Source organism: Teleopsis dalmanni, chromosome 1, assembly GCF_002237135.1.
Source record: "Teleopsis dalmanni isolate 2A chromosome 1, ASM223713v2, whole genome shotgun sequence".
In the NCBI taxonomy this organism is placed as follows: domain Eukaryota; kingdom Metazoa; phylum Arthropoda; class Insecta; order Diptera; family Diopsidae; genus Teleopsis; species Teleopsis dalmanni.
The window spans coordinates 228,826,814-228,842,512 of NC_051846.1; the positions used below are offsets into that span (position 1 = coordinate 228,826,814).

At 28.4% G+C, this 15,699-nt stretch overlaps 1 protein-coding gene across 1 annotated transcript; it reads left to right on the forward strand.

Moving 5' to 3' along the window:
- Positions 1–3,140: 3,140 nt before the first annotated feature.
- Positions 3,141–6,727, forward strand: LOC119672563 (adenosine deaminase 2-like). Its single transcript, XM_038083637.1, has 3 exons — positions 3,141–4,165; positions 4,235–4,417; positions 5,775–6,727. The coding sequence occupies exons 1-3, from the start codon at positions 3,341–3,343 to the stop codon at positions 6,408–6,410; spliced, it is 1,644 nt and encodes a 547-aa protein (XP_037939565.1). The 5' UTR covers positions 3,141–3,340; the 3' UTR covers positions 6,411–6,727.
- The last annotated feature ends 8,972 nt before the right edge of the window (positions 6,728–15,699 follow it).

Consider the following 15,699-nt stretch of genomic DNA (forward strand, 5'->3'; position numbering starts at 1 on the left):
TAATAGCAACAACTCCTCGTGGAACTAATTTCCGCATTTTAAAAAAATTATGTTGGAATTCCTTATTTTACAGTGCAATGGATGAGAAAGAAAAAAATGTCGCAATCAACGCATGGATTAATCAATGGAAGGCTTGGATAAAACTATATTCAGGGAATTTATTATAAATTTTTGTGTCAACAAGAAGTAAAATATTTTTGAAATGTTACACTACAGCAACAATAAATACCTATTATATTAAATACATTATAATAAAATCGTGGTTTATATCTTAACCTACTAATATCGTGAAATTTATGATAAATTTTTATAAAATTTTTTGCCATTCAGTAAAAGTTTATATGATAATACTGACTTAAGTTCGCATATTGCTTGGGAATTGCTTGGTAGAATTATGATAAAATTTTTAGAAATATTTTGGTTTTCTTCTAAGAAAATAATGCTACCATTAATGCAAGTTTAGCTAAAATATTTGTTTTTAAATAATCTAATATATAATATGCTGGTCTGCCAGCTTAATCTAACCTAACCCATATATAATATAACATATTCGAGCTCTGATGCCTTCAAATAGCAATCAATATAAATTGAATAATGAATTGAAAGCTTAAAATCAAATTATATTATGTTCTTATTGAAGATGAGAAACAGTGTGGTGTGTTGTTCGGTATCAATGTACGCTGAGAGTAATGCTAATAATTTCCAAAAAACAATCTCACAAGCACTAAAACAGGGAAACAATCTGTGTACCGAAGACATTGTGAGATAAGTTGATTCACAACGGGGTCTCTGATAGCAAAGGGTTTAATAGCCGAAAAAATTACTACTCGCAGGACACTACAGGTAACAATCTGATTAAGAGTTGATTCGTCCTACACAATTACAGTAGTGTCCACTCTCCTTAATTCCCAAACTAAAACCATCTAAATAAAATGAGTCCCTCTGAAGACTCAAAATAACTACTCTATCTAGAAGCAAGTAAAAGCACCAGTCAGACTTGCTATGACTGAACGGAACTTATGTAGACACGGGAAAAATTACTTGATCGCAAATTCCTATCCCTGTGTGATGTCAGGTTATCCTAAATAGCTTTGACTTTAACTTTCATATGAAAGACGGAATTAGGGTCGGTTAAAATAATAAAAGTTCTGTGTTATCATCGCTGTACTCTGCTCTACTGAGAGTTAGTACGGCGTACATTTATCTTCTTTAGTTCTTTATAAAGGAAATGAGACAGCTACGTAACAAAAAAGAAAAAACATCAGATTTATGTAGTACATATATATATCTACTACATATATATGCATATGTACTATATAACTTTCTTTTTATTGCAGTAAGTGAAAAGCATTAAAACCTTCAATATGAGACTTTAAACCACTAACACCACCTCTTAAGAATGAAATGAAAAAATTTACACAGCAATGCAGAAATTTCATTCGAGTAATTAAATTAAAGAGATGTGGTAAACTTTGAATATATCTAACAAAATTATAAGGGATTTATTTATATTGTGGTTATGAAACTGAAAAACTCTAATGTTAGCAAACATTAGCCATTTTTTTATAAGAGAAAAAAGTCTTCATATTCATATCTCCATATGCAAATATTAGCTGATAAGATGATCAGAAGAAGCTCCAAAATGAATATAAATGCCATGTTATATGAACTGTTGCGGGTTTAAATAACTTATGGACTGATCGCGTTGACTTTGTGAAATCACTAGAATACTGTGGTATTAATTAGGTGCGATGAGAATTCAAAAAGTTTCGGAATTCAAGTGAAGTACTAACAGTGTACTTTGCAATTGCAGCAATTCTTTAATACTAACGTGGAAGTGGATTATATCAATTATCTTCTATATCTCTTCTAGCACTTCAGTGTCTATTCTTTCCCTTCGAGTTTGGAAGAGAAAGTTGTATTTAAGCAGAAATTGTGCAATTGTACCAATGCTTTAATATTGTCACTTTCTGATAACTTGACTATGCAAAAGTTGCCATACTGAAAATAAAGTGGAATCTATCAATTATCTTTTATATCTCTGATGGGACTAAAAGCGATGGCTATGCTCAAATGCCTAACAGACTGTTTTTCCAATAGCATGGGAAAGATTATGAAACTTATAGGTGTTATCGAATATTCTCAACTTTATCTGGACAACTAAATGATTGAACAAGTATAACAATTGGAAATGTATGAAAAAAATCTTAAGTGTACTTACTTAACCTTACTTTTTTTTCTAGCTATGTTAAGAAATATTAATAGTTCATTAATAGTTCTCTCTAATTGTTAGTGTTGATTTTCGCATTGGCACTTGCTAATCGAATTTAAAGGTTCTACAATGGATAATGGATTTATTAAGGTTTGTCTTTAGTAACTTTAGGGTTTTACAATGGGTACAGTTAGATTTAGCATTTTTAAACTAACTAATCATAAATTTTTATACAAATGTTAATAATATTATAATATCAAAGATATACTATGTTTGTATATATTAGATATTATTATTATATGTTTATATATTTTTAAACAAAAGCAAATAATAATATTTATATAAGAAATCACTAACTGTATTTAATTTAAAAAAAATTGAATTTCTGTTAATCTTTTAAAGAAAAAAAATTCTTTTTTTCGAGAGCGCACATTTATGGCGATGAACTACTCAAAACTTCAAAATTTATTATACCTTGGTATTAGTTAAGTATAAATGTAAATTTTAAGAGCTTAAATAAAAAATACGTATTTTATATTTATACTTGTCAGTTAGTATGGAAACATATCAACATGAATATATTTGATAAGTAGCTGATTTATATCAATAAGCACATTTTTTGATTTCTTACTTATATGTGCATACTTCAACCAATTTATTTTAAAGATTGGAAGAAAAAACCATAGAAACAATTCAGTAAATCTAATAAAGAAATCAAAAAATCTGATAGCAATTAGTTTGAACTGTAATGGATAAGTGCTTGGCTAATAAAGTGAATTCAGTTACCACTTGTACATCAACAACGATTTATAGAAACTTACGCTAGTCAATAAGTATCTTATCAAATCACATATTAATCAAACCAACAAAACCGATAAACACCAACTAAAATACTAATCAACCATGTTGTTCTCTTATATTTCAGTGATAACTTCAAGTGCGGATTGATACTTATTATCATATTTAAAGAGAACTGAACAATTAATATTCAGAAAATTTCTACCGAAATTATAAATTGCTAACAAGGGAATTAGTAGTTACGATTTGGAGTGCGACCAAAGTGGTACTTATTTTAAACAAAACAACATAGTTTTCATTATATATATGTAATATTGTATAAACGCAATTATGCGACGTATTAGTCCTCTAACACTGCTGGTGTTCGCAGTTTGTGTGATGATTGCAGCCAGTCGAACACATCAACGCAAAAGTGTTCCTGCAAGTTATTTATTGAATTACGAGCACACATCCAAAATTGAACCAGAATTAAGACGTCCCTCAACGGAAGTATATAACTCCATACGAAATCAGTTCTTTCGTTTCGAAGATTCGAAATCACTTGGTGCCAATGTTGAGCTCACTGAGCTTGAGCTGGAAGCAAATCAAATTATAATGGCAGCCAAAATCAAAGAGTTCGAGGATGGCTTAATTACACCACATATCTTTAATCCTTCTCAGCACTTTTTCAGTGTTTTGGAACAAATTAAAGCATCGCCTTTGTTTGAGTACATATCGTTGATGCCGAAAGGTGCAGTGTTGCATGCACACGATACAGCATTGTGCAGCACAGATTTTCTAATTACATTGACATATCGTGCCAATTTGTGGATTTGTATGGAAAGTGATGGAATCGAAGCGGTAGCATTCAAATTTGCTAAACAACGGCCTACAGATAAAATGGAAATAGATTGCACCTGGGACTTGACGTCAGATGTGCGCAAACGGCGTGGTGCAGATGTGATGGATGCATATCTGAGCGACCGTTTCACATTATATCCAACTGAAAAGTTTTTGGACAACAACGTTGCTTGGCAAGAATTTATGAAAATTTTCGGTTTATTGGATGGTTTGTTATTGTACGCACCCGTTTGGGGAGATTATTACTATAATGCATTAGAAGAGTTCAATGCTGATGGTGTGCAGTATTTGGAATTTAGAACCACATTGCCAGTAGTAAGTTGATTAAACTTAGTTGTGAAATGTAACAGATTTGGAAAAAAAGTTTTTTTTTCTCTCTTTTAGCTTTACGATATGGAGGGAAAAGAATACACTCAATTGGATACTGTACGAATATACAAGGAAACTTTAGATAAATTCATGACTGCTAATGCTGATTTTATTGGCTCGAAATTAATTTATGCTCCAATACGTAATGCAAATTCATCCACCTTGGACGAATATATACGCATCTGCATTGACATTAAGGTTCGTATACGACAACTACAATTAATGTGCATTTTAAAATGCGTTCTCATACATGATAGTGATTTGTGCAAAAAGCTTTTGTCCAACAAAATTGAAATCTTTAATTATTTTATGGACTTTTAATAATTCTACTGAAGTAATTATTTTGAAGTAGGTATATGTGTTTATCTACGTTGGTTCACAAAAGAGTTAACGATTTATACTACTGTTTCTTAAACGGAAATTGATAATAGAAAAAATTTATTGCCCTCTATTTTTTTATAAGTAAATTAAGCTCACTATTTTAGTAAACTATTTTATTAACTATTTTAAAAAATTAAATGTTGAATGTGACTTATGGCGTTTTTGATTGATAAATCTGAAGTAATTTTTTCAATCAAGATGATATTTTAATGCACTTTTAGTGCAACTTTATTTTCGACTGGTAAATCTGGGGCAAAATGTATAACACTTGAGATTGATTTATAACACTCTAGATATTTTGCCGGAGTAGCAAGATTACCCTAAAAATATTAGCAGATCTGAGATCAATTATTACTTAGTCTGATGATGAGATAAATAATAATCCAGTCAAGGCATAAAGAGGGGTTTTGAAGAGGGTTTGGGGTTTTATATGATTTGACCGATAAACTGTGAATTGATTCAACATATCTATTTGTGAAATATAAAAATGTCTACTAACACGACTAAAAAAATGTTCAATTGGACAACAAATTTTGACAGATCGAGAATAAAACTAGATTGAGTGCCGATTAATCAGTCGAAAACACCATTAATTACCTTGACAGAAGACAAATTTAATTATAAATTGGAAAAAATAAATTTTCGATAGTAATGATAGTTATTTAATCGATAATTGTTAGACTTCACTTGATTATTTTCCCATAGTTCTCGAAATCCACTAGGAAATATATTTTTTTGTGAAATTGATATTTATTTCTCTTAAAATATATATTATCAAGAAGTTGTTGATGGAATCTATCCCTTATTTCTCTCCCTAAATACAGCTCCTTTTTTAGTTATAATTAAAAAATAATTATTTTGTTTTTTCTAAAATGTAAATGGAACACTTACTATCATTAAGTGAAGCTATAAAAAATTATATATAGGATTATTATTAAATTGTGATTTGCGTAGTGTTGATTAACAATGTTTAGCAAATATCATTAAGCAAAGTATTATTTTAAATGTCACTAAATTGAAGTTATTTTAAATATCACTAAATAGAAAATACTGTATTTTAGTACACATATCCACATTTCATTGGAACTTCCAGTCATATCATCCCCAAATAAATTTCTATTATATATATTAATTTAAATTAACAAATATTGAATTCGTTTTTATTATTTAACAGGAACGATATCCAAATTTTGTCGCTGGCTTCGATTTAGTGGGACAAGAAGAACTTGGACGTCCGTTGAAAGATTTCATACCACAATTATTAAGCATGCCAAGCAATATTGATTTCTATTTCCATGCCGGTGAAACCAACTGGTTTGGCTCATCCGTTGATGAAAATCTTGTAGATGCTGTGCTATTGGGTACAAAACGTATAGGACATGGTTTTGCTTTAATCAAACATCCATTAGTTCTACAAATGTTAAAAGAAAAAAATATTGCCATAGAAGTAAATCCAATATCAAATCAAGTATTACAACTAGTAACCGATTATCGTAATCATCCGTGTGCGCATTTCTTTGCTGACAACTATCCAGTTGTTATATCTTCTGATGATCCATCATTTTGGAAAGCAAATCCACTTTCACATGATTTCTATATGGCATTTTTGGGTATTGCATCTGCTCACTCCGATATACGTCTACTTAAAAAACTTGCAATGAACTCATTGCAGTACAGTTCTATGAGTGTTGAGCAACGGAATTTAGCCATGTCAAAATGGCAAAAGCAGTGGGACGCTTTTATTGACCGTGTAATAAATGGAGAAAGTGATAGTGCAAGAAGACGTCTTCTAACAAATCGCCTCGATTGACTAGTGCGGGTGGTAGCAGCATTAATGGTTTTGTACTATATACGTCTATTTAAAAGATTTTAAAAGGTTGTATGTAATTTACAACCGCAGGCGTTGTTCAAACAAATACTATTAACGCTAGCTGGTTTTCTTCAATTTGAGTCCAGTTCATACTGTCAAACTGAATAATATATATAATCATAAAACTCATATATATGATTAGTACATATTTATACACATCTTACATTTTTTTTCAATTTAAAAATGAATCCAATACATATTATTGAATCTTTTAATACAATTGTTATAAGTTTCTTAATATAACCATTTATGGTATATACGAGTACTACGAAATAATTTTTAAATATTATTTTATATAATATAGCATTTGATTTATAGAACATGCAAAATAAATTTAACTATGTTATATACTATATAGAATAGCAAACTGTGTAGTTTTAAAAGAGATTTAATTTCAACGATTTTTAAGTACAGTCGGAAAAGGATTTTTAAGATCCTTTTTTATACATTTATATATATATTAAAAAATAATCTGTATAAAATTAATTTATATAAAAACATGAGTAAAATTAATCCTATATGTTTTCCTATTTTGTATATCACTAAAATTTATTAAAATAATTTTAATGTAAGTTTTAAATGTGAATAACATTTATGTTGTTAAAAATATATTTATATTAACAAATCATTTTGTAATTTTCTAATATATTGTTTTAAAATAAATTGTATTATAAGTACGCAATCCATGAATTTTAAAAAATATTTACTTCAAAATTCTACGTCTATACCAGAAAAGGTTTTTTATCATGTGAAAAAAAAAATTGATAACATGCAGTTATTGTTTTCTATTTTTTTGAAATTTTATATTGGATTATAGTGAGTTTATATCAAATTTTATATACATAAAAAATGTTATATAGTATATATTATATACAACATTATATGCATAAGAAAAGTATAGAATAATTAATCCAAGTCGAAACATTTTCTAAGCTTATATGTTAGTCATTGATTTTCAGGCTTCCTCTCTGTCTTTTATAAGTATATCATATATTGTGGTATATTATACTATTGGAAAAATAAATTTTATTAAAGCAAATATTTAACTGCAATTGCTGAAAATGTGTTAGCATTTGTTCTCAGTCTTAAGTTACTGCAATCCATATATATATGCATACATATAAGTTAGAGAGGAAGCCTGTAAACTATTGACTAACATATGAATTCAGTAAATGTGTTGATTTTGACTGACAAAGAATCATTCTATACTCCTCATATATTTACACATATTTTAGACTTTACCGAAATTTATAAGATCAGGGTTTGTAAATTTTATGAGAGTTTCCGAGAGAGCTGGATAGGCATAAAGGATATGTTTTAGGATTTTCCTTATATCTAGTTCCTTATATTTTCTGTCATTATCACTGCTGATGATATTTAGTTAACGCACAAGCGTTACAACCATGCAATATTAAAATACCAACTATCCTGCAATTCTCCCAATCGTAGGACAATATAGATTTGGTGTATTTTTTTTTGAATATGTATTTGCATATAATATTACCAACTTCACTGGTACTTAATCTATTATTACTAATTGCTGAAAGAGTTGCTAAAGTGTTTTAGTGTTATTTCTTGCTTATATTTTCAAGTTAGTTATATTTTTGAATATACTTAAACATCAATAATCAAGAATTGTACACATCCGGTTTTAAAGATGGAAAGTATTTAATTTCATATAGCCAATAATATGTGGGGGAGCTGAAATAAAAGGTAATTCGTTGTATAACAATTTTGCAATTTTCAATTGTATAACACATTGCAGATAATTGACACTCTTATAGTACTAAAGATTTTGACTATAGCAGTTAGATATTATCTTTATTAACTGATAGATACATAAAAAAAAAATTGACTATATCACTATTTAACTTAAATCGAAGGTTATCCAAATTATTTTATTTTGTCAATACTTACCCTAGTTAAATATTATTGGCGAACTATATATATGTAACAAAATCAACATTCAATTAAAGTTGAAACTCATCTAATAGGTGTACTGCGTAATATGGGTTCCAAATAATATTATAATTTACATCAATTGAATATTGCTAGTAACCCATATAATCGACCCTGATCGAATGGGTGCGTCACAAGAAATGGCAGCAGGTTGAAGTCTATTTCTAAAGATAAGACAAATTTTTGAAAAATAAAAACAATTTTTCCGCGTAATACAGTAAAATAGATCAGATGGACCAAGTCATTCATCACAAATTGTAATATGTCGATTTTTATCATCATAAAATACCATCAAAGGTAATGGTAAATTTGTCTGTAATGATTGTAATCAATATGTAACGAAAATCTTAAAACTGTTAGCACTTTAATATATTTATATAGTCAAGTTTTTTTCTGCATATTGGCTCTAATGTCAGTAAAATACGTGTTAACCATCAGGCAACTGCGAAGTCTGAAGCCCAAAGCAATTGAGTTATTATAAAAACGAATAATTTGCTATCCACTATAATAAACAATGAATCGTTATATGAATAAATCTTAAAATATCTTAAAGGATAACACAATTTCCAAAAACGTTTAAGTAATTTATTATTTTCAATAGTTTATTTTATAAACAAATATTTTTAGTCTGAAATAATACAATTATTTACCTGTAATATTCATTTTATCCCATTTGGCTCTATCAAATTAAAATATAAAAATAAATCTATTTGTCGAACGAATGGAATATTTTAGTTAAAATTGAAACCAAAACTTTATATATACAATGTACTATTTTTGGTAATTATCAATAGTAGTTTGTTTAAAATATACAAACGAAATGCACAACACCGAATATTGTAAAGTTTTGCGTATCTTTATCGTGCTAAATAATTGCAAATAGCAATTGCTTACTTAATTATATATATATTGACAAATTGCGGAAGCCTTTCAGTTAGCAAACTAATTTATTTGTGGCTGTTATCTGTAATGCAGTCATACGTACTCTCGATAATGATGCGGTACAAATTATCCTGTGACTGGTAATTAAACTTAACAACGTATATTTTATTTGCGCGTATTTCGAATTTCATTAAAAATATAATTAAATTAATAAAAAAAACACTAAAAGGCTTTTATTATGTATGTGAGCAAATATACTACGATGAATTTAAGCCAGAATAAAAACAGTTTTTGCATTCAATAAAACATACGTTATAGAAATAATACAAAAGAGGTGAGTATTAAATACTAGTTCTGGTTTTATGCGGAATATTAATCAAAACTATTTTCACCTAAATTCGATACAATTTTAGGTTTGATATCATTCGATAACGATGAATACACCCTCCGAAATGATAAAGTCTATTAAATACTTTATTCTACTTTACTCTACTGTAAAGCAGAGGAAGCTACAGTCCATTAGTTAAATCCGATGTCACTGTTCATATATAAAATTAGATGTAAGCCATTAGGTGCAATTTTACTAGTAACTTAAGTTTGATTTAATTAGAATTTATAAATAATAAGTATAATATTTCAAATAAGGAATAATATGAAATAATATGCATTATGTTTGTGAGCTGCTTTATAAGTACAAAAATCATTAATTTGTAAATATTTATGAAGTACCCATTATTGAATAGTGAGATTTTTTAATGATTTGATTTTAAATATTAAATTATGGTAATGTTCTTAGTACACACTATTAAAAAGGTAAATGTGAACCAATAATATTTCATCATATTTATAGACGGCTGAGATGAATGAAACGGCCTTTGAAAGCTGAATCCGTATTATGACAATAGTCAATACTCTTACTTCACTGTTTCTATTTATATGAGTAGACTAGTGATTACTCTTTATTGAAAATAACTCAACAGAGTGAGATCGCATAATCAAACAGATCATTTCATAACACCATAACGTAAAATGATGTATTCATTGAATATTTTATGCAATAACCTGATTATGTTGAGTATTGTGTGGTATTCTGTGCGATCTTGTAGTTACTACTACAAGATGTTGTCCATTTAGGCGATTTAATTGTGAAACAAAAAAGGCATTCATCATTAAATTCTTATTTGACCGATCGGTAATTCATTTAAAAAATACAGACCAATGATTTCACCAGCACACGAAACACAAGTTTTAACATGTCTTCATGTTAAAATGACTAAATGTACTGCCAGTGTTATTGAACATTATTAATATTATTTATTAATAAAGTGGGGATACACTGCGACCCATATGGATCGCAAGACAACTCTACTTGTTTTCTTCGATCATATGACTTTTAATGAATTTGAATATTCCTAATTGATAATGATAAATTTGAATACTCCTAATTGATCCTATTGGTAATGATATTGTATTATTCCATAAATGCTTAGAGGTAGTAAATCTTCTCTGAAACAGTGTAGCTGACTTAGAAATTAAAATCACATACTTACATTAACTTGTAATCCTTAAACCACGTTTCCAAAACCACGAAAACTTGGTAATGCCTGAAAATATCTAACATGATTGAAACTATAACTATCAGTGATGTACAATATAGTGCCCTGCACATGCAAATAATAAATCCTCTTTGCACCTCTATATCGTTATATTTATTAAATACAAAATTGAATTGGAAGATAATATTTATTATTAAATTAATCAATGCCAAAGATGCTTTTTGACTGGAAAAGTTTGAGAACCGTCTGTTATAAAATTGCATTCGATAAAATAATATGCGCATCTAAGAAGCAAAAATTTTTACCAAGAAAATGTATTGATGCATAATAAAGATTGTACTGTAATTAGCTATAGTACAATAAATTAGTGCTTTGCTTTAATTGAATGTTGTTGTTGTTGTAGCCTTAAGTTACCTATATAGCAGAAGACACGAAAGAAATTGCAAAAAATTCGAATACATAAGTAAGCATAATAATTAGATACAAGGTAAGTGAGAAGAATGAGGTTTGTTTGAGATAAGTAATGGATGAGGGTAGCATTGGTCGAGGCGAAAAATTCTAGCTACTGCATATATAGAGCGAAAGTTCAGTAGCATTGAAATTCGTGTCTGCATTGAGACATGAAAACAAATAGGGGACATTATGAACGATAGAACTGCAATTGGAAAACACATTGGGAATTGGAGTATTTATACATGGTTAGTAACTGTTTAACATAGAGCTATACAATGACCACAAATGGGTTAGGTCACTTCTTGCCTGAGATATCAAGCAGAAACTTATTGATAACTTTATTGCTGCGCTACCGCGATTTTAGAAAAGACACTACTTTTTTTGAAAGACTATTAGCCCACTGTTATATTGGACTGTACGAAATCACCTTTCGAACAACATTAAATATAAATAACTGTATTTCAGGGAATATTTTTGAAATTTATGTTGTATAAAAGTAAAATTATTTTTATTATACTTAAAGAACCCATCATTATTAGCCTGATTTTAAGATGCACTGTTTTTTTACAAGTACATATATTTGATGCTCTACGTCGTGGTGCAAAAAACGATAAGATCAGAATTATTTTTGTTTTTGACATAAGAGCATTTGGTATTACCTTTTCCTGGTGATTAAAAAATACTCGCACATAAGAAATCAGAAGGTGTTATTGCAATTTTAAGACATTTGAGTACCTGAAAATTTATAAAATTCGGTTGTATTTTGAAAGTTAAAAAAAAAAAGCATATCTATGGTTTATTTTGGAAGTGAAAGCAATATTGTTGTCTAGCCAAAATTTATAAAACAACATATTGTAATTAAGAAATATAAGTATATGGACTAAGTTAATATATCTATAAAGACCAAATCGTTATGTATTTCTCTTTTACAAAAAAGAGAGAAGATAGTTACAATGAAACTTCACAAAAACTGATTTAACCTTATTAGTGAAATCCTTTGTTAACAAAAACATTAAAGAATTTAAATTATGAGGACAAGGATAATAGAATTCAATATCCTTTGAAGAAAATAAGAGAAAAGTTTTGAGTATTTCACAAAGAGGAAGCAAATCTGATTGAAATAATGCTAAAGTAATGCATAACGCGATAAACTAAATATATGAAATATAGACAAATTCTAGTATTTACCAATTATATATAACAGTAGCCGACTCATTTATATGGTAATAAATTCTAAATTCATAATTTGTAAGTGAATTATACTTTATTTTAAATTTTAATTGTTTGGTTGGTTGCAGTGTCAGACCATTCGATAACATCCATGTACCTCAATACTCTAGTATAGAAGAGTAAAGACTTAATCCATTCCAACGAATTAAGATAATTTAATAGGTCTTTCGTCTTCACCGATAAACAGTCTGTTAAACTATCAAAGAAGTATCTTTCTAAGAACCTATATCTTCTGGACGCCAAAACCAGGCATACACAGAGAATATGTGTTATGACTTCTTTTTCCTGTGTGTTTCCACAACTTCTGTAGTGACGATTATGAGGCTTCCGCAGTTTCTGTGCATGGGTTCCTATACACATATGACCAGAAAGAACTGCAGTAAGCCTTGCAGTGGTCACGCGGTCTCTTTTGATGAGTAATAAGGATCGATTTTTATTATATGTGGGCCATATTAACCTGTAAGTTGCACATAACTTAAGTTATTTTACATCTGTTATTAGCAAGTTGCAGAAAGTAGAAGAAGGTATTTCTCTTAATGGTCTCTAGGGTAATATAAATCGGTACCACCAGGGACACATCCAAGGAAGCACCAGAGCGGGCTAAACTGTCAGCTTTCTAGTTCGCTTTGGTGTCCCTATATTCAGGAACTCAGATCAGGATGATATCAGCCAAACTTAAACTTTTAATTAATTAATAATTAATTGCAATAGTTATTAATGTGTACTTAATATCTTTATTTTCTTCAAAAAATAGGAAACTGCACTCTTTCCATATATTATGTTTCCACTTATTAAAAATTAAGTTATTAAAAATTAAATTATTATTAAATTATTATTAAATTATTATTATTATTAAAAAACTCAGAAAAATATGCTCTTATCACATACTTCATAATTAAATTGATCCGATCATTTCGTCAAAAAAATTTTAGTTCATGTGTTAAATAAGATATGAAAACCAACATGCGGTATGGTTGCATACAAATGGTGCCTCGAGAAAATATATTTTAACTTTAAATTTATTTAAAATTTGGTAATATCAACGAAATTATTTTTCAGAGTGTAGTTCTCTTGCTCAGCGCAAACACAGGAATGTATATGCGATGGTATATCTAAAAGTAATGTTTCGACAATTTCATTTGTCAAATCAATAGCAGCAATAATATTTTTCACTTCTGAAGATAATAGATATTTTATTTGTTTTTAAATTATTCTTCACAACTGAACAGATAAACAAAACCACAATACCACAACAACTGACAGCATCAGTGAAAATTCTTCAAATTTTTCTTAAACGATTTTAGCCGAGTATATGGAAATTCAGACTAAATAAAAACAAAATAATTTGATTTTGCAAATAACCGCAAAATTGGTTTTTTAAATAAAAATATTTTATCTATTTTAAGCTTATGTTTAAATAATTGAAAAATGTATTTTCGAAACTGAAAGCGATTTAAGTTTCTAGTACTTCACTCTGCGAACAACAAAAAAAAAAATGTTTTTAAACAATTTATGAAACTTGAAACAATTAAAATTTATTGAAATAATTTTTTTATTTTTTATTTTCATTAAAAAAAATATTTACAGAAAAAGAAGACAATAATTACATATGTAAAATTACAAGCTAAAGTTAAGTGTAAAGATGTACCTTCAGTTTATTTAATTATTTTATATATTCACCAATCACTGTTTTAAAATCATACTTTTTAATTCTATGAATTACTTAGTTTATACTAAGTCAATATTTGATAACTTGAAGTGTACACAAATAGATAAATAATATATTTAACAGGTGTATGTATAAGTTTATTCCGGTTTGACTAAGAGAGTTCAAGTGCAAAGGGGTAGATTAAAAAGCTGAGTTCCACTCATCTTAAATGAATGTCAAATGGAAAATCGTAAAGTCACTTGTGAAACGCTACTTCAATGCGACGAAGAAAATCATTTTTGATTTGAATTATTAGGGATAAAATAGATTTATTTTAAAAACCCGAAGCGTGAAAAATCGTGGGTTTTATTGGCAAAGCCGGTCCTCCAACATTAAGGTCGAATCGCTTGACAAGACGACCACGTTTTCTGTTTGTTGGAGTGGTATTGTGTATTATGAAATTTTAAAGTCCATCAAAACCATAATTGCACAATACCACTGCCAATAAATATTTCATTTAAATCACGTGTTGATCGAGAGAAGACTCACTTGTGGCAGGAGACATGACAAAGTGATTTTATTACACTACAATGCGCCGTCTCTCACAGCAAAACCATTCTAAAAGAACGTGAATTCTTTTGAATTGCGATATCCTTTCGCACCCATCATACTACCAAGACCTTTCGCCATCTGACTATCACCTCTTCGCATCAATGTGGCAAGTGCTTGCAGAGTAGCATTTTAGAAGAAGATAGAAAATAGATTGATGAATGATTTGCCGCAAAAGACAAACAGTTTTTCATCCATGGTATTCAAAAATTAACTAATAAGTGGGTTAAATATGTAGAAGCCAATTTTTTCTTAAAAATTATGTGATTTCTTTAGCAAAAAAAAACCCGGAAAGAACTTATGCATACACCTGGTAAAAAGATATGCATTTGTTTATTTTATTTCTATATATTTTATTTATTTTTGTTTAACAAATATTTGTAAACATTTTTAATTAAACATTTTTGCACTTAAATTGTGTAAAGAAATTTCTAATAATGTTTCTTAAATTTTGCAACTTTGTAGTTTTATTTATAGAAAGATATATTTATAATTTGAGATAAATTTTTGTTTTTAAAAACTAATTTTCAATTTTCTCCGTGTATATTTGTTCACAAAAATATTTCTTGAAGAATTTTCTCTATTCTTAATATAGTTTATTGATATTTTACATTTAATAGCAAAGTTTTAATATTTAATTACATTGACTTACAGACTACACAATTGTAACAAAATAACATGTATGTATATGTGATATTACTTGTTTATTATATTAATTCGGGTATATTGTATTTATTACATAAATCAGGTTAAATGTCTATTAAATGTTTGCTGAGATAGATATATGTATCTAGTTATAAATATGTCTTGATGCTTATTTTAATATGTGTAGCACATCTACAGTTGTGTTTGTATATACTATATGTATAAGAGTGTAATAAACAATTCAGGC